Source organism: Stegostoma tigrinum, chromosome 19 (genome assembly GCF_030684315.1).
Source record: "Stegostoma tigrinum isolate sSteTig4 chromosome 19, sSteTig4.hap1, whole genome shotgun sequence".
Lineage (NCBI taxonomy): Eukaryota > Metazoa > Chordata > Chondrichthyes > Orectolobiformes > Stegostomatidae > Stegostoma > Stegostoma tigrinum.
Window position 1 is genome coordinate 6,083,081 of NC_081372.1, and position 20,043 is coordinate 6,103,123.

The window sequence follows — 20,043 nt, forward strand, 5'->3', positions numbered from 1 at the left end:
TTTTTTTTGTCAGCACAGACAAGAAATCGATCTTTTCTCATGGAGTTCAGAAAATATTCTCCAATGTGAGGAAACAAGTAACTTGAGTATTCCCGAGAGCTTTCAAATGCATCAGAGGCCTTGAACGCAGCATCTTCGACCATTTCCCTGTTATGTTTAGAGAGCTCACATTTCAGTTTCGAGCACAGCGGGGCTGTAGAGAATTTATGCTTAATTTGCAAGCAAAAGCTAATGGTCATCCCTCACATTCCTGGACCCTTCAGTCTCCATCTCAGGTAACCAGCTAGAAATTGATGCCCATTTCAAGCCCACCGACTCCCACAGCAACCTAGAATACACCTCCTCCCACCCACCCTCCTGCAAAAATTCCATCCCCTATTCCCAATTCCTCCACCTCTGCCGCATCTGCTCCCAGGATGAGGCATTCCACTCCCGCACATCCCAGATGTCCACGTTCTTCAAGGACCGCAACTTTCCCCCCACAGTGGTCGAGAACACCCTTGACCGCGCCTCCCGCATTTCCCGCAACACATCCCTCACACCCCACCCCTGCCACAACCGCCCGAAGAGGATCCCCCTCATTCTCACATACCACCCTACCAACCTCCGGATACAATGCATCATCCTCCGACACTTCCGCCATCTACAATCCGACCCCACCACCCAAGACATTTTTCCTTCCCCACCCTTGTCTGCCTTCCAGAGTGACCACTCTCTCCGTGATTCCCTTGTCCGCTCCACACTCCCCTCCAACCCCACCACACTCGGCACCTTCCCTGCAACCGCAGGAAGTGCTACACTTGCCCCCACACCTCCTCCCTCACCCCTATCCCAGGCCCCAAGATGACTTTCCATATTAAGCAGATGTTCACCTGCACATCTGCCAATGTGGTATACTGTACCCGGTGTGGCTCTCTCTACATTGGGGAAACTAAGCAGAGGCTTGGGGACCGCTTTGCAGAACACCTCCGCTTGGTTCGCAATAAACAACTGCACCTCCCAGTCGTGAACCATTTTAACTCCCCCTCCCATTCCTTAGACGACATGTCCATCATGGGCCTCCTGCAGTGCCACAATGATGCCACCCAAAGGTTGCAGGACCAGCAACTCATATTCTGCTTGGGAACCCTGCACCCCAAGGGTATCAATGTGGACTTCACAAGCTTGAAAATCTCCCCTCCCCCCACTGCATCCCAAAACCAGTCCAGCTTGTCCCCACCTCCCTAACCTGTTCTTCCTCTCACCTCTCCCCTCCTCCCACCTCAAGCTGCACCTCTATTTCTTACCTACTAAGCTCATCCCGCCTCCTGGACCTGTTCATCCTCCCTAGACTGACCTATCCCCTCCCTACCTCCCCACCCATACTCCTCTCCACCTATCATCTTTTCTCTCCATCTATCATCTTTTCTCTCCATCTTCGGTCCGCCTCCCCCTCTCTCCCTATTTATTTCAGAACCCTCTCCCTATCCCCCTCTCTGATGAAGGGTCTAGGCCCGAAACGTCAGCCTTTGTGCTCCTGAGATGCTGCTTGGCCTGCTGTGTTCATCCAGCTTCTCACTTTATTATCTCAGGCCTGAAGGGTTCTTTCTCTGCTGTAAGATTCTATGAAAGTGCTGTTACTGAAAACAACGCAGACTCTCACACTGATTCCTTTGGCTATATGCTGATTAGAGATCTGAAATATTCCATTCGCAGGTCTATTCTGCTGTGTCAACTGCTAATCCAGTGAGCAAAGATGGTCCAACTTGTTTCCTACATTTAAGCCTAAATCTAAATCAATGATATACACCACGAATAGCAGAGGATCTAATATGGCGTCTCAGGAAACAAAACTGGAAGTGCCCATTGACCAGAGATAATGGGAACTGCAGATGTTGGAGAATCCAAGATTCTGTTCCCACTGCATGAACAAACTGAGAATTCTGTAATGAATCTCACTCTCTTTTTCTCGATTGCCTGCAAGTGATTTCATTTTAAATAGGGAACTAATTATCTTTGGATCTTACCGTGGGACTCAATTCCCACCATCCTTTTCGCAAACTCCAGATCATCATAATTTGCTGTGTAAGCAAAATGTTCTCGTCATCTGTCTTCTGGTCTGTATTACCAATTGCCTTCAATTTCTGTGTTCTGGTGACTGAGTCTTTTGAAGCTTTCATAATTGCAGCAAAGATTATAAGTCAAAAACTTTACGATCGTATTACTCTTTGAGGTGGAAGGACAAGTCGAGAAGCCTGCATAAAAAGACAAAGAGGATACTTGACCTTATTGGTAGGGTGATGTCATACAACAGTATGGAAGTTATACTAAACTTTGATCAACTAGGCTACTATGGCCAATTCTGGGAACCATGCTTTAGAAGTGTTTGGAGACAACGCAGAGAAACTTTACTAAAATAGTCTACTACTTAGGCATTAATTGAGACTGAGAATGACTTTCTTTCACTCCAAAGTTGTGGGTCCTGTGATCACTAAACAGGCAGTTTTTAAGTGGTGGTGGGTGGGATGGTTGGGTTTTTTATATACTTTGCTGTTTGTGCTTGACCTCCAGCAAGACTTGTCAGAGATACTTGAGATGGTTGGTAGCTTTTCAGATGCATCTTTTCACATTTGTGCTATCATGGGCAACAGATTTCCATTGAGGCTTTGACTATATCTTTGAAGTGTTTTCTCAGCCCTTCTGGTAACTGAATACCACGATGGAGTTAGGAGCAGAAGTTGGGTTTGGAAGTCTTATGTCATGCATGTGGATGATGAGTCATGCCCAACGCAGGTTAACCAAAGTTTCTATGCTGGGAACATTTGCTTGTGAGGTCTTTGACACAGAAACATTTACCATGCCATTGGATTTGCAGGATTTTGCTGAAACATTCACTTTTGATATATTTCACTAGGGATTTGGGATGTCTGTTGTACATTGTTCATATTTCCGATGTAAACAGAAGGGCAGGTAACACTGCTGTCCTGTAGACCTGGAGCTTGATATTAGGTCAGAGGTCTTTGTTATCAAACCTGTTTTGGTTAGATGGCCAAAGCCGGCTGATACATTCAGAATCGATGTTGAATTTCATCACTAATTTCTGGACGTATTAAAAGGAAAGTCCCAAGGTATGGGAATTAAAAACAGAACTTTTTGGGAAAACTTAGCAGGTCTGGCAGCATTTGTGCTGAGAAAGCACAGTTACCATTTTGGATCTAGTGACACTTTTTTCCAGAACTGGACCCAAAATGTTAACTCTGCTTTCTTTCCACAGGTGCTGCAGATCTGCTGAATTTTCCCAGCAATTTCTTGTTTTTGTTTCTAATTTCCAGCATTTGCAGTTCTTTTGAGGTTTTTCTCCAGTGGTATTGAATTGATCCTTGTTGCCCAGTGGCTTGCTGTGGATCTTAGTAGCTGGGGACAGTGCTGTGCCTCAAGAACAAGCTGGTAGAGAATCTCTCTCTTGTGGGCGTAGCCCTAAGGCTCAACCTCTTATATGCCTTGGTGAATGTGGTGACAACAATTTGGAGCTCAGCTTCTGAGTGTGTGTGCATACAAGCATTATCTGCACACTGCAGTATGATGTCTGAAGTTGGTGTGGTCTTGATTCTGAACTGGAAGTTGATGCAGGTCAACCATGATGCAGTTACCCGCTCATCCTGTAGAGAAGTTCAACTCCAGTAGGAAATTTCATGGACTTCTGGAGAGCATTGGTTTGAAGACTCTTACTTGACCTCCATTTAAACACGCGGCTTCTGTAGTGGATCTGTTGGTAAGGATCATGACTTGCACATTGTCATTCTGTAAGCAGAGAATCATGACAAATTTCTCTGTGCAGCTGTATTTAGGTAAATTGCCGTTTAATTCCTCCCTTTAAAGATACTTGTGATGTTAGATTAGACCAGGTGTAAAGGTTGTTGCCGTCTGCATTTTCTTGGTCTTGTCTTGCTGTTAAGATCTCGTCCATTGGACCCCTTGATGCGTGGAATCCACATTATGACTGAGAGGAGATTTTTAGCTAGTACTAAGGATAACTTCACTGATGGGGACTTGATGTTCTCTTTAGGGAAGTGATGGTTAAGCAGAAATGTAATAAAAGCATTAAAAGTTGTGAATGGTTTTCAGTGACAAGAGGCTTGATAACTAGAGGGTCCAGATTTAAAATAATGGAGAGGAGATGAAAACTAGGTTTTTTGTAAACAGTAATTTGTACCCATAATGAATGCACTATCTGAAAGGGTGGTGAAAGCTGATTCAATTCTAACATTCAAAAAGAAATTTGCAGGGCTAATGGGACCAATTGGATAGCATAGCCATCGAGCCAGCACAGGTGTTATGGGCCAAATGGATTCCATTTCTGCTGTATCAACCTGCAAAGATATACAATTCATTTTCCTCAGCCATATTAGAAATATCCTGCACAGTTGCCACCTTGCTCATTTTTTTGGAACTATTTTTGCTGTTTTAATGAAAATGCTTTTCTACCCCTTTTCCCTCAAACAGAGTCTTCAAGAAGGAAGAGGAGTTGCGGCATCATATTGAGTCAGCAATAGTTTCTCCTTTAGTTGGCACAAAGCAGCGAGCTGGAGGAGGGCATCAGAAAGGAAAAAAATCAGTTCGGTCTGGTCCAGGTGCTCAACCACATGCAGGCACCAACCCACTCTTCATCCCACCCAGTGCACCACAAAGGCAGCCTCCCTGGTGAGTTTGATATCTCATTGCTGTTCAAAAAGATGCATGGCAGGAGGTGGGGGAATCTTTTGATTTTTGAAGTGTGGCTTAAGTTATGACCTGATTCAAAAATAAAAATTTCAGCACAGCAAATGTAGTTAGGTTTAAAAAAAAGAACATTCAATCCTTTAGTACCTTGCACATCCTACTAAAGTCTAAATTTTCAGGAAGGACCTGCCAATTCCAGTGGGCTTCCTAACCCACAGAGAATCTAAGGAGCATAATACACAGGTGTAAATAGATTTTGGCCTATATTCTGTTTCTGAATCTACGTACGTAGCATGGCAACATCTTAACAGAGAGAAAAAGAATACTCAAATAATACAATGTGAATATATAAATATTATAAATATATAAATACTATAAATATGAGAATATTCACTTATAAAATGGTCAAACAATACATGAGGCCATTCAGCCCTATGTTTTACTTCTGGCTGTTTTGAAAGAGATATATCATTCTTGCCATGGTAGCCACCACTGCTGCATCACAATGCTAGGGACCTGAGTTCAATTGCAGCCTTGGGTGACTGTCTTTGCGGAGTTTGCATTGTCTCCTGGTGTCTGCTGGGTTTCTTCTGAGTGCTCTGCTTTCAGAGTACAAAGATGTGCAGGTTAGGTAGATTGGCCATGCTAAATTACCCCGTAGTGTCCAAGGTTTGGCAGGCCATGATGAATGAGGAGCTACGGGGATAGGGTGATGTGGGGATGCTGTTCGGATGATTGGTGAAAGCTTGGTGGGCCAAATGGCCCGTATCAGCACTGTAGGGACTCTGTGAAATCTGTGATATGATGGTTATGTAATTACATAATTTGATGTTTGATTTAAGCTCCATGGGACTGGTGTTTGTTTCCATGCTGCATATGTATACTCCTGCCAGCAACAATTTCATTACATCTTGTCAGGCTCACCAGTCAACAGAAGAAGGAATTTTGGCCAATATTTTGTGTGTAGCGACATTAATGAGACAACCCTATGACAGAGGAACTTCACTGGGTGCCTCGGTGGGGTAGAATGGTCTAACTGCAGGAGAAGGAAAGACTGGTGAAGGCTGTAATGCTGTATCTCTGAACAATGAAAAGTAATGATAAGTAGGTTCGTTAGCATTAAACAGCAAGGATGGAAATGTCAAAACGCCAAGCACAATTTGAAATGAAAAGTGACCAGATAAGATGCTACAACAAATAGAATGTTGGAACAAGCTGTCTGTTCTGGGTGACTTGATGCCTTTCGAAATGTACTGAATCAGTATCTATAGGGGAACTGAGCTCCTGATTGTAGAGATTTAGCAGTCTGTTTTATTCGAATGGGAATTAAGGAAATGAGTGTCTTAGGTGCGAAGGAGTCTTTATTTGGTATTGTGATAGATACACTGTCGAAGGACTGTTTTGATTAGCATGTGGCCTTTTCTGGTATTGTACGCAGGACTATTGATGGAGTACAATGAGCATAGTGAACCCTTTTTGACATACTTCCTGAATATATTATACCACCGTTCTGATGATCTTAAAAATTGCAGTTATAGAAAGAAAGACTAGCATTTATGTAGGGCTTTCATGGTCTCATGATATCACAAACACATCACAGCCTTTAAAATACTTTTGAAGCGAAGTCAATCATGTAATATAGAAAGCCTGTCTGTTAATTCATGCACAGCAAGCTCCCACAAACAGCATTGATATAATAGTCAGTTAATGTGTTTTAGTTATGCTGATTAAGGGATAAATATTGTATTGGAAACCAGGGACATGTAATTGATTAAACATCAAAATAATGCTAAGGGATCTCTTACATTCACCTCAGAGGGCAGGTAGGTTATTAGTTTACTGCCCCTCTCCGGCAGTGCAGCATTCACTGGGAGTTTCAAGCTAGAACCTCTGACTCAAGGACAGCCTGCTGAGGCTAGGTTTTGCACTTAAAGGTAAATAGAATAAGATGTTTATTGTGTGTAACTGGCCAGTGTATTTCATTTTGACTGCAAAGTGACTTGGACGTTATGTCGGAAAACATGAAAGTTGCTACATCAATGTAAGTAAAGAATCATATGCAGAAAATGATACATTTTGGATGCAAGAACAAGGCAAATGAGCATTTACCTTGCATGATGATTTTCTCTGCCTGGAAGAGTAAGCGTTATTAGCGTGCAGATGCAAATATCTGCAAAAATTGAAGGATATATATTAAAACTGAGATTTTTCTGTTCAGACCAATGGTTCCTTGAGTCATTGTCAAATTTTTATCATTGCAATCCGGTAAACCATCTTGGGATATTTTGCAAAATTCTAAGTGTGCAATTGTTAATATTTATTAAAGTGCAAATTATTTTGTTGCATGGTAAAGACAGCAAGAAATGTGAGCATAAAAACAGATTCTGGAGGAACACACAAGCAAGAAAGAGGCATAACAGCCCTGTGCTAAAATTTCTGTTATCAAAGATATATTTTTCAGATGTCAGTGACATTTCAAATCTTTTTAGGACTGCCAACTACTGTGACTATATACTAATTCACTTATCCAGGCTTTGCTGCATTTGCCGCACTCCCTTCTCGGGAGACAGATCCAGTGTTAACTCAAATTTTACTAGTCTGGAGGCATCTACCTATTGCAACCAGTGTCAGTGGGATCTGCCCTGTTTCAACCACAAAATGAGGCTGTTGAAGGTGTTGACTGGCAGTCAGAAATGATTTTATTTCAACTTCTTCTGAAGAGACTCATTAAATATTTCTAACAAAAATTACATACAGAAACTAAATAATTGCCCTTTTTGTGGTTTTCACAGGAAGAAAAGGCTTATTTTTTAAATTTTGTAATACAGGAAAGATGGTAACAAATGTGTGCACATCCAGATCCCCCATACAGCAATCAAGTAAAGGACCAGCTCATCCATTTTTTAACATAATAGAAGCAGTGCAGTGGGATCACTTGTGCCCATGTGAAGGGACAAAAAAGGGTCTGTAGCGTATTGACTAATCAGAAAGACAGCACGTCCAACAGTGCAGCATTCTATAGCCTGATTTTGAATCTGTCACTTTCTGACTTATAGTCAAGAATCCGAGAACATTCCTAACTGAGCTAGGCCTGACACACACATACAAGAGAGTCTTCTCTGCAAGTTATGATAAACTAATTGAAACTTTTTGCAAATATTGAATAACCATGTGATCATTTGAATGTTGTGTTCCTTTTGTCCCCTGTATGTGTGTTTCATTCACCAAGGAGATCTGTTATAATCAACATCCTGGCATATCAGATGTGATTGAAAGTCTCTTTAATGAATGAGATATTCTCTACTGTATAAACATACCTTTTGAGAACCAACTTTTTATTTTGAGGTTTTCATATCTTGCTCCCTCCAAAAATCAAACATTTTAAGAATTTATTTGCACAATTATTTGAATCAGGAGCTGAGGGGAATTACTTCTAAACTGAGCTATTGTGAACTGGTAAGCATTGCTTCAGGAGATGGTGAATTCAGATTTAGAATTCAAATTTAAAAGAGAATTAGATATGAGAAAAGAGTTGGGAAGTGGAAGGAGGTACAGTACATAGCTCTTTCAAAGAGGTACAATGGGTAAATGGCCTCCTGTTAGCTAGTGTTTTGGATTAACATTGGGTTCTTCATGAGCACTCATTGGAAACTTAAATGATTCTTGTTAATGCAATAAAATGGAAGCATATGGACCTGAAGGTAAATTATTGACCTGGTTAGAAAATTAGCTGAGTGGGAAGAAGCATAGAACAGGGATAATAGGAAGGTAGTCTAATTGATGGAATGTAATTAGTGGTATTTCTCAAAGATCTGTGTTCGGGCTCAAATAAGTTATATTCATCAGCGACTCAGATGGTGGACATGAATGGCCCAGATCCAATGTTTACCAACAGCATAAAGATGGCTGGCATTGTAAACATTGTATACAACAGCAAATTGATTTCAATCGGTCAAGTGTGAAATCAGCAACTTCAGAATTAGAAAATACATAATTGAGGTACTTAGAAATGTTGAAAAACTAGAAATTGTGGAAATCCCAATTGACTTGGGTTTCAGTATGGATCATTAAAATGTGACTAGGTACTGAAAATGATCAAACCACAAATGAAATGATGGACTTCATATCAAGAAGACCAAAATATCGTATGGTTAAAGTTATGTAAATCCTGATTAGATCACACCTGGAATATTGTAAGGATTTCTGGACACCATGGTTTGTGAAAGGTACATGGACAGTGTGGATGTACCCGAGTGATACCTGGACAGCAGGGGTTTAAATTACAGAGAGAGATTAAACAAACTAGAGTTGATACCCCTGTAATTTTAGAGATTAAGGAGTGATTTCATAAAGTTTTTATACTTGAAGCGACACTGGAATAGCAGATAGAGAAATTATTCCCAAGGTTGGGGCAGTATCTAGTATTCAGCGGGATTAGTCTTCAAATTAGGATCAGATCTTTCAAGAAGTTATAAACAACTTACACAGAGTATGGAACTGTAATTTAGAACTCTCTTTGACAAAAGGCATTTGATGCTAGATTGTTTGTGAAGAATAAATGTGAGACTATAATATATTTTTAAGATATTAATAACTTCTTTAGTAGCACCTTCAAAACCCATAATCACTTCCCCAAGTACAAATGTAGCAGATACATGCAAACACCACAACTAAGTTCCCCACCAAGCCACTCCCCATCCTGACTTGGAAACGTATGTTGTCATTCTTCACTGTTGCTGAGTCAGTATCCTGGAATTCCCTTCCTGGTTTCTTTTATTCATTCAAGGATGAGTCACGGGATGAGGGAGTCACTGGCTAGGCAGCACTTATTGCCCCTCTGGGCAATTAGGAATCAATCACATTGCAGTGGGTCTGGAGTCACATGTAGGCCAGACCAGGTGAAGATGGCGGTTTCCTTCCCTGAAGGGCATTAGTGAACCAGATGGGTTTTTCCCCAACAATGGATTCAAGGTCACTTGTTAATTCCAGATATTTATTGAATTCAAATTCCACCATCTGCCATGGTGGGATTTGAACCCGATTCCCAGAACATTATCTGGGTCTCTGGATTAACAGTCCAGCAATAATACCACTCGGCTGTTGCCTCGCCTGCTGGCATTGTGTGTCGACCTACAGCACATGGACTGCAGCAGTTCAAGAAGACAGCTCACAACCTTCTCAAGGGCACCTAGGGACAGACAATAAATGTTGTCCCAGTCAACAACTCCCATGTATGAATTTTTAAAAAAGGAAAAGGCAGGTGTATGGAGTTAAGTTGCAAATTAGCCATTATGTCATTGAATGAAGAAATAGGCCCCAGGCTAAATGGCTTTCTCCTGTTCTTGACTAACATTGGTCAGCTGATGCTGTACAGATACTGATTATAGAAGGTCAACGTACCTACATGCCCCTGAAAAGACAAACCTTTCACTGTCCTTGTAATGCCAGCTCACCAGTGTATTCTTTGCTGTTTAATTCCAACAAAGCGGTGAATTTTCTTCCTCATGTCAGCTGTGGCTCAGTACATCTTGCTTCTAACTGTAAAGGTCATGGATCCAAGTTTTACTCCAGAGATTTCTGTGCATAATCTAGCCTGACACTTGAATGTAGTATTGTTGAATGTGCACTCTTTCAGATAAGCTATTAAATTGAGGCATTAACTGCCCAGCGTGCAGATTTAGAAAACAAGCTAGTATTGTTCAAAGATGAACAAGAAAGTTCTGACCAATACTTATCATTTAACTAGCAATTGTGAAGTTAGATTTGGTGGCCATTGTCTTGCTGGCTGCAAATGGACATAGGCTCTACCTGAAACAAGGAATGCAGGTCAGAAATAATCTTTTGATTTAAAATCTCCATTAATCCTTCTGCCAATTATCGTTTCTTAAGTTAAGGGGATCTGTGCTTTGCTGGTTGGGCCAGCATTTATTGCCCATCTCAAATTGCACGTGAGAAGTTAGTAGTCAGCTGTCTTCTTGAACTACACTGATAGCCATTTGATATAGGTACATCCAAAATAGTTCCAGGATTTTGACCCAGTGACAGTGAAGGAACAGTGATATATTTCCAAGTGAGGATTGTGATGGCCTTGGAGAGAAACATACAAGTGATGGTGTTTCCACATATCTGCTGCCCTTAACAATACTTCTCTCTGTATCAAACATCCTGAGCTGTTTCTAACTGATTGGCATTTGCAAAGTTGAAAGCAGTTGCAAATGATCAATATCAACAAATTTTAAGGGATGTTCTGAAATTCAGTCCACTGAAATGCGTAGTAATGCAGTGTTAATGTATATTATGTGCTAAATGAGCATGCACTTGAGATTTGGAGCAGGAATCAATTCCAGGAATGTAACTGTGCAAGTCATGAATAGTGTCTGGAAAGTATTCCTTACAAAGATTTTAAAAACATTGTGGAGGTGAATATCAAGAAGAATGACACTTATATCTGGAGATGTGCATTCAAAACTACTTTTGTTCCTGGCTAGATCATATCTAAACTGCAGCAAGCAGTTTCAGCCAATTTCAAAAAGGTCTACGCAATTATTGGAGGGGATAGACATTTAACCCTGGAACTTGAGGGAATAACTTGAGAAAAAATTGACTGTCCACGTGGAAGTACAATGATAAAATGATAAATCAGATCCATGTAGGTTTATGGGTTTTGCACAGAATTTAAACAAAGAGACTGATATTTACAAATTAAAGACAACAAAAGGGAATGCTGGAGTATTTCTTATACCATAAGATGTAGTCAGTTTATGGAACAGTTCACAGCTATGGATGGTCAAACAAGAAACATTAATGGTTTCATGACAAAACTAAACTAGTTCTGCTTAACAAATTGGCTCTGGGTTAGAGACGCACCGGGGGCAGAGTTGAGTATGGTAGGCATTACAAAAGAGAAGGTGCTAGAAAAGCTAAAAGGTCTAAGAATTGATAAATCTCCTGGACCCGATGGGCTACATCCTAGAGTTCTGAGGGAGGTGGCTGAGGAAATAGCAGAGGCTTTGGTTGTGATCTTTCAAAAGTCACTGGAGTCAGGGAAAGTCCCAGATGATTGGAAAATTGCTGTTGTAACCCCCTTGTTTAAGAAAGGATCAAAGCAAAAGATGGAAAATTATAGGCCGATTAGCCTAACCTCGGTTGTTGGTAAAATTCTAGAATCCATTGTTAAGGATGAGATTTCTAAATTCCTGGAAGTGCAGGGTCAGATTAGAGCAAGTCAGCATGGATTTAGTAAGGGGAGGTCATGCCTGACAAACCTGTTTAAATTCTTTGAAGAGGTAACAAGTATGTTAGACCAGGGAAACCCAGTAGATGTTATCTATCTAGACTTCCAAAAAGGCCTTTGATACGGTGCCTCACGGGAGGCTGCTGAGCAAAGGGAGGGTCCATGGTGTTCGATATGAGCTACTGGCTTGGATTGAGGATTGGCTGTCTAACAGAAGGCAGAGAGTTGGGATACAAGGCTCTTTTTGGGAATAGCAACCGGTGACAAGTGGTGTCCCACAGGGCTCAGCGTTAGTGCTGCAGCTGTTCACCTTGTATATTAATGATCTGGATGAAGGGACCAGGGGCATTCTGGTGAAGTTTGTCGATGGTGCAAAGTAGTTGGCAGGCAGGTAGTACTGAGGTGGGGAAGCTGCAGAAAGATTTAGACAGTTTAGGAAAGTGGTCCAGGAAATGGCTGATGAAATTCAATGTGAGTAAATGTGAGGTTTTGCACTTTGGAAAAAAGAATACAGACATGGACTATTTTCTAAATGGTGAGTAAATTTGCAAATCAGAAGTACAAAGGGATCTGGGAGTGTTGGTCCAGGATTCCCTAAAGGTTAACTTGCAGGTAGAGTCCGTGATTAAGAAAGCAAATGTTATGTTGCCGTTTATCTCGAGGGTTGGAATATATAAGCAGCGATGTGCTTCTGAGGCTTTATGAAGCTCTAGTTAGGCACCATTTAGAATACTGTGTCCAATTTTGGGCCCCACACGTCAGGAAGGACATACTAGCCCTGGAGCATGTTCAGCGGAGATTCTCACGGATGATCCCTGGAATGGTGGGTTTAACGTATGATGAATGGCTCAGGATCCTGGGATTGTACTCATTAGAATTGAGAAGGTTGAGGGAAGATCTAATAGAAACTTACAAGATAATGTATGACTTAGAAGGGGTGGACGCTAGGAAGTTGTTTCCGTTAGGCAGGGAGACTAGGACCCATGGGCACAGCCTTAAAATTAGAGGGCGTAAATTTAAAACTTAAATGAGACAACATTTCTTCAGCCAAAGAGTGGTGGGCTTGTGGAATTCATTGTCATGGAGTGCAGTGGAGGCTGGGACGTTGGATGCGTTCAAGGCAGAGATCGAAAAATTCTTGATCTCAGAAGGAATCAAGGGCAATGGGGAGCATGCAGGGAAATGGAGTTGAAATGCCCATCAGCCATGATTTAAATGGCGGAGTGGACTTGATGGACCGAATGGCCTGCCTTCCACTCCTATGTCTTATGGTCTTAAGAGAATGTTGGATAGGTGGGCTAATTCAACTGGATACTTTCTGTCAGAATCAGTTGGAATGTAGTCAATTGTTAAGTAGAGAAGCACAGCAGCCTATTTCTGCACAGCAAGCTCCCACAAAACACCAACATGATCAATGACCAGGTTCTATTTTCAGTGGGAGTGCACAGAAGGACAGACAGGGTAAAATGCCAATGCGTTGAGCAGCAAAACTACAGTGAAGCGCAACACAAGCTGGAGAGACAACACATCATTTTCTGCTTCGGGACCCTACAGCTCTCCGGACTCAATATTGAGTACAATAATCTTATAGCCTCAACTCTCTCATGTCCCAACCCCCTACCCCACACACCAGGCCTTGTTACCACAGAGCCTGCCATCACACAACCCCTGTTGTTAGTCTCTAACAGTCCCCATTAACAACTATTCACCCTGCTAGCCTGATCATTAGCAACTCCTTTGTCTGTTCAACTACCTTTCTCTCTCTTTGAGCTCTATACTATCGTTTACTTCCCACTCCACCCACCTCCCTATTTTCTGCATATAAACTGACATATTCCCAGCCGCCATCAGTTCTGACGTGAAACTTTTAACTCTGTTTTTTCCTTCACAGACTTGCCAGACCTGCTGAGCTTTTCCAGCAACTTTGTTTTTGTTCCTGACTTATAACATCTGCAGTTCTTTTGGTTTTTATTTTGAATCTAATGGAGTCTGCTCTCAATCAACGTCATGGCTATTTAACAGAAACTTAATGTCCTGATCTTTAGCTTTTAAGGTAGAGTTAACATTGGGCTTGTAGCTTAGTGGCAGTGTATAACTTGTGTTTGCACAGTATAGTATTGCAGTTTGCTCACTATTTAACTCAGTTCTACAGGGATTAAATAAACCAGTTTTCAGTTTTATCGGGATTGATGTGATTTAAATTCACAGACAGTGCTTCACTGAATTGATTTCTTTTTAATGGGCTTCTATAACATTCCTACGGCAATGCAGCCTCTGCTGTTTAATAAAGGTAAGTTTATGCACTGCACTAATTAATTAGATTCATTGAGTAGGCTCAGATGTGTTTAGAGCATGGCTTTTGCTGTGATGGATTGTACACACTGCTGCTCTTGGGCTGTGACTTGAAAATTATCATCAGCATCATCATTTAAACTGTTTCCATGTTTAGCATTTAAGATGCACAATCTTAAAATATTCTCATGCTTCATTTTCATTTCAATGGTATGATTAAGACCTGTGCAATCTCCAAATACTCTCCCCAAATGGAATTGGGAAGAACAATGACTGATGAGCTGTCAGCTGCGGCTCAGTGGGTTACACAAAGAAATCTGGGTTTCAAGTCCCTCTCCAGAGGCTTGATAATAAAAACTAAGCTGATGCACCCGGTGTACTCCCTGAGAAGCACTGCTTCATCACATGCCCTGTTTTTCAGATGAAACATTAAACTAAAGGTCCAACTGCCTTCTTGCTTAGACACAAAATACCCTTTGGCACAGGCCGATATTAATCCTTCAGTCAACATTAGTGAAAAGGATGACCTGGACATTATCTCATTCTTGTTGATTAGACCTTGTGTTCACAGTACATGCTACAGTACCAACATTACAGCTGTGAAAGCATTTCAAAACTATTTCTTCACTTTGGAACGTAATGAAGTCTAAAGAGAACTGCGGAAGCATATTTATTGTTTCTTTCTTACTATGACTCATGCAAAGGATTCTGACACTGATAAGTCAATGGGACTGGATGAGATGCATTTAATTTTGCTGATGAAAGTAAGGGTGGAAATTCTGGGAACATTGGCAATAACCTTCCAGTTGCCCTTAGATACAGGGGTGGTGCCAGAGGACTGTGGAATTGCAAATGTTACACTCGTGGCCATAAAGAGTGTTAAGAGTCAGACCAGTCATTTTAACCTTTCTGATGAGACAGCCTTTAGAAATAGTAATCCAGGATAAGCATGAATAGTCACTGAATAGATGTGAATTAATTAATTGTATTTAACTAACTTAATTTGAGTTTTTGTTGAGGTAGCATAGAGCTTCATGAGGGTAATGTGGTTGATGTGGTATCTGAACTTCCACAACGTATTTGATTAATAGCTACGCACCAAGCTTGAGAGCAAAGTTAAAACCCGAGGAATGCATGGAGCAGTGACGGCACAGACACAGTTGACTGTGTGACAGGAATCAGTATTGTTGTAACAGTTGTTTATTACTTAACAGTGGGGTACCCCATGGGTCATTATTAGGTCCACTGCTTTCTTGATCTGTATCAATAATGCAGACTTGAGTTTCCAGGATGGCTGCATGAAATATTGTGAACTGTAAAGAGGTTAATGATCGACTTCAAAGGAAATAGAGCGTTGATGGAATTGATAGAAATATGTTGGCTGAAAATTAATGCAGAGAGGTGTGAGTTGGTACCTGTCATATGAAATACCAGAAAAGACTATATAAAATAGAGGAACTGCAGAACAGAGGAGTCTGGGTTATATGAAAGCAATTTGTTAAAAATGGCAGGGTAGGCTCAGAAAGTAATTAAAAGGTATAGGGATTCTGACCTTAACGAATAAAGGCAAAGAATACAAAAGCAAAGAAGTTTTGATGAACCTTTGTAAAACACTGTTTAAACATCAACAGGAAAATCTTGTGCAATTTTGCCACCACCACCTTTTGTGAGAAATTCATGAGGCTAGTTCCTGAGGGACTTCAGTCGTGTAGACAGATTGGCAAAATGGCTCTTCTTAGAGATTAGAAGATTGAGATGAGGTTTGATAGAGGTGTTTAAAATCATTGGAATCAATTTAAAGTGAATGGCAAAAGAACCAAAGGTATCATGAGGAAAAATGTTTTTACAGAATGAGAAATTAGGATCTGAACTGCTCTGCTTGGTAGAGTCAGATTCAGTTAAAAGAGAATTAAATAGTTATCTGAAGAGAAGTATTTGCATATCTGAGGGAGAAAGGCAGAGCAGTGGCATTTACTAATTTGCTGTTGCAGATGGCTGACACAAGGGGCTAAATTCCTCCTTTAGTGTTCTAACCATTCTTTTTTGGCATTTTAAGACCGGTCTTAAACCCGCCTAAATAAATTTGGTTAAATCTGGTGAGTTATGAGCATTCAAATTGCCAGTCACTGGAGCTATACATTTACACTTGGAAGCGGCAAATTAAGTTGAGCATAGTGCTACCATGTGTCCCTCATATATCACTTTAAAAGAGCATTCATTGACAGTATCTGTTTTGCACTCATGAAGATCCCAGAAACCAGAATAAGATAAATAATCATTGTATTTTGAATTGAGGCATGACCGCTGGTCAGGAGACAGACAGTGGATGGGAAACAAATAGCTGTTGGAATACTAGCATAAAATCTTTGGTATTGTCATGAGCATTAATTTAGTCAAGATTCCACTGAAAGTGCATCCTCCCTCAAAGTTCTATTGAGCTCAGTCCTACCACCTTCTGAACACCATGTTCTCCCGAACACAGGCTCATTGCTAAATGCAGAAGAAGTAATTGTGTGGTATATTATTTCTGTTGTCAGAATTTTGCTTTACCGTGTCCCCTGCTCCCAGCATTATCTCTGAGGGTTTGTTTGGCCAAAAACCACTCATTTCCTTTGAGAATTCATGTTCTGTGAAAGCCAGATGCAGTAACTTATATAATTGGTTTGAGGTGTCATAGATAACAATTGGGCAGTTTATCATTTTAATAGTTTCTGTTGTGGAGATTGCAGCTGTTGTATTTAATGGCTGCTTGTATTAGTTCAGCCCCGTATATGGTTGTGTACATGATGTGAGCACTCCATTCAATGCAATGCTGAGGAATGTGGTGTACTGTCAGAGCGAATATCTTTGAGACGTGACATTAAACAGAGAAATGTATCTGCTTTCTCGAGTACACATAAAAATATAACTTATCACTGTTTTAAATAAAGAGAGCAGGGAAATTCTTCCCAGTGTCTTGGGCAATATTTGTCTTCTAACTAAATTATCTAGGCATGATCTTCTTGCTATTTGTGGATCCGTGCTGTGTACAAATTGCTGCAAAATTTTCTAAACTGCAACAGCAACTTTATTTCAAAACCTGCGTAATTGGCAGTAAAGTGCTTTGGGATATGCTGAGGTTATGAAATACGTTATGTTAATGCAAGTTCTCCTGTTTTTTTTGTTGAGTCATTTTTCAAAACTGATCATAAACCAATGTCAGGAAAGGATGTGCTAGGCTACGAACACCAATTGTGAGCACCCTGCCTAGCATCCTCTGAATGGAAGTAAATAACAAACAGACACAAGTGCAGTTGTTTCAAGTCAGCCTTATTACCAAAATACTTTGCGTACCATGCATGTTTTGTTTGGCTACTGAGTAGGGATTTCCATTGACTGGAGGCACCCAAGAGGAGTTTGATGAAGTGAAGCAAGAGTGAGTTAATGGTGAGATAGCTGATTCTTATTGCAGCCTGAGTTTCCTGTCACATTCCAGAATGTGACAAAATTTGACAAAACAAATCCTCAGATAATGCTGGGAGCAAGGGACATATGTTCCAACAATAGAAATAATGTTCCATACAATTACTACTTCTGTATTTAGCGATGAGCCAGTAGTATGAACTTGTTTGGGAGAGTATGGTGTTCAAGGAAACCTCTTGAAAGGCTGCAGGGAAGGAGCAGAGAGAGTGGGCAGTATGGTGTTAGTGGTTAGCATTGCTGCAAAACAGTACCAGGGATTCAGGTTCACTTCTAGTCTGGGATGACTATCTGTCTGGAGTTTGCACCTTCTCCCAGTGTTTCTGGGGTTACGGCCGGGTGCTTCAGTTTCTTCCCACAGCCCAAAGATGTGAGGTTAGGTATATTAGCCATAGTAATTGCAGGGTTATGGGGATAAGGTAGGGAGGAAGAATCTGGGTGGGCTGCTCTTTGTAAAGTCAATGCAGATTCAGTGGGCCAAGTGGCCTCTTTCTTCACTATAGGGATTCAGTGAGTGGGCTTAATTGTTTAGCTGTCTTAAAGAACTGGAACGGGTCTGAATGGCTTCTCTGTGCTGTAATATCTGTGACCCTAGTGTGGTCAATGCGATTTTTCCCCATGGTGATCAAGAATTAAAAGAAAAGATATAAAATGGGTAATATGCTATTGTTAAAAAAGAAAAAAAAAAGCCCATGAACTAGAAGAGAATCTTGCATTTAGATAAAGTAAGAATTTAGGAGCAGGGTAAGCATTCACCCCCTCAAACTTGCTTCAACTAGTCAATAAGACAATGGTTGATCTAATGTAGTCTTAACTCTGCTTATCTGCCTACCTTCATAACTTTTGATGAAATTATCAATCAAAAATCTATCAAACTTACCCATGAACATATTTAATGACCCAACCTCCTCCGTTTTCTATTCAAGAGAATTCCAAAGATGAATAGAATCATAGAATTTTACAGTACAGAAGGAGCCCATTCTACCCATCTTATCTGTGCTGGCTCCCAAAAGAGTTATCCAGCTCAATTCACTCTCTCCAGTCCTACCTATCTCCGTAGCCCTCTAACCTCATCACCTTCACTGAATGATCCTCTGAACAGAAATTCTTCCTCATTTCCTTCTTAAATCGATGACTTCTTATTTTGAAACTGTTTCTCCAATTTCTAAATTCCTCTATAGTGAAGATAACCTCTCAGTACCTGTCCTGTCAAGCCCCCATAGCATTTGTATGTTTCAATAAGATCACCACTCATTCTTCTAATCTGAATTGGTCTAGCCCAACCTTCTCAACTTTACCTCAAGGATAGCAGCTTTGCTAACCTCAGGATAACCTAAAGCACCTGCCAGACAACGAAGTACTTTTGAAGCATTGTGCCACTGTTGTGATATTGGAGACAAAGCATGTAATTGCCACACAGCAAGATTCCACAAATAGAGCAAGATAAACAGCCAGGTAATTGGTCTCAGTGACAGTATTTAGAGGGGTAAATATTGTCCAGCATAGGGAAGAACTCCCTGTTTTTCTTCCAAATTGTGCCATGGAATAATTTACATTCATCCAGAAGAGAAGGCAGAGCCTTGCTTTGCTGCCTCAGCCAAACTATATTACCTCTAACATTGCACCACCCTCTCACTGCTGCACTGGAGGGTCAGCCTAGATTAGATACAGAGGACTGTCTTCCAACTCTTACCACCAGCTGTTTCTTCCTGGAGGGTGATGTATGCTTCGAGATGCTGGGAAAAAACAGGATACTTGTAAATTGTTATTCACTTGCTGGCACTGAACTCGAGGGTATCTGGGAAAACAAGGCATGCTGTGAAATGTTCTTCTCTAACACTCATCACGTTATCAGTCGATCTTGTAATAGGGCTTACTCGAGATCACTAGAAGCTACATTATTCAAGGACCTTTTCTCTGCAGGAAAGAGGAACATGTTCAAGGGAAACAAAATTTCCCATGTACATTTTCCTTAACTAATCAGAAATGCCTTGACAGTCAATCAAAAATGTTCTCATGCAGTATTTATTCTTTCTTTCACCCCTTTTGTAATGATTGCAAGACAATAAGTTTAAAGAATGTGTGTGTCTTTCTCAGCAGTACTTAATGAGCTCTTTACATTGGAGTTTACTCAGGAAGAGGAATCTGACAAGAGCAGAGATGGTGGAAGCGTTGGATAATGTGAAAGTTTATGGAGAGGAGGTACAATGCAGTCTGGCTATGCTTTAGGGTAAATAAGTCACATGATTGCGATGTCTTTTGCATCCCAAGTTGTGGTAATAAATGAGGGCAGCTATTGCAGAAGAGTTTGCTTTAATATTTGAAACTTAATCTGGACATGTGGAGGTGTCCGCAGCTTG

The 20,043-nt window shown here is 40.9% G+C and overlaps 1 protein-coding gene across 2 annotated transcripts in view; it reads left to right on the forward strand.

Moving 5' to 3' along the window:
- The window catches only part of psmf1 (proteasome inhibitor subunit 1), a 63,411-nt gene that overhangs the window by 18,343 nt on the left and 25,025 nt on the right, over positions 1-20,043 (forward strand). For both annotated transcript variants that reach the window (XM_048550374.1, XM_048550375.2), the window contains exon 4: positions 4,483-4,680. In XM_048550374.1, coding sequence (XP_048406331.1) covers positions 4,483-4,680 — 198 coding nt within the window. The remainder of the gene's footprint in view (positions 1-4,482; positions 4,681-20,043) is intronic.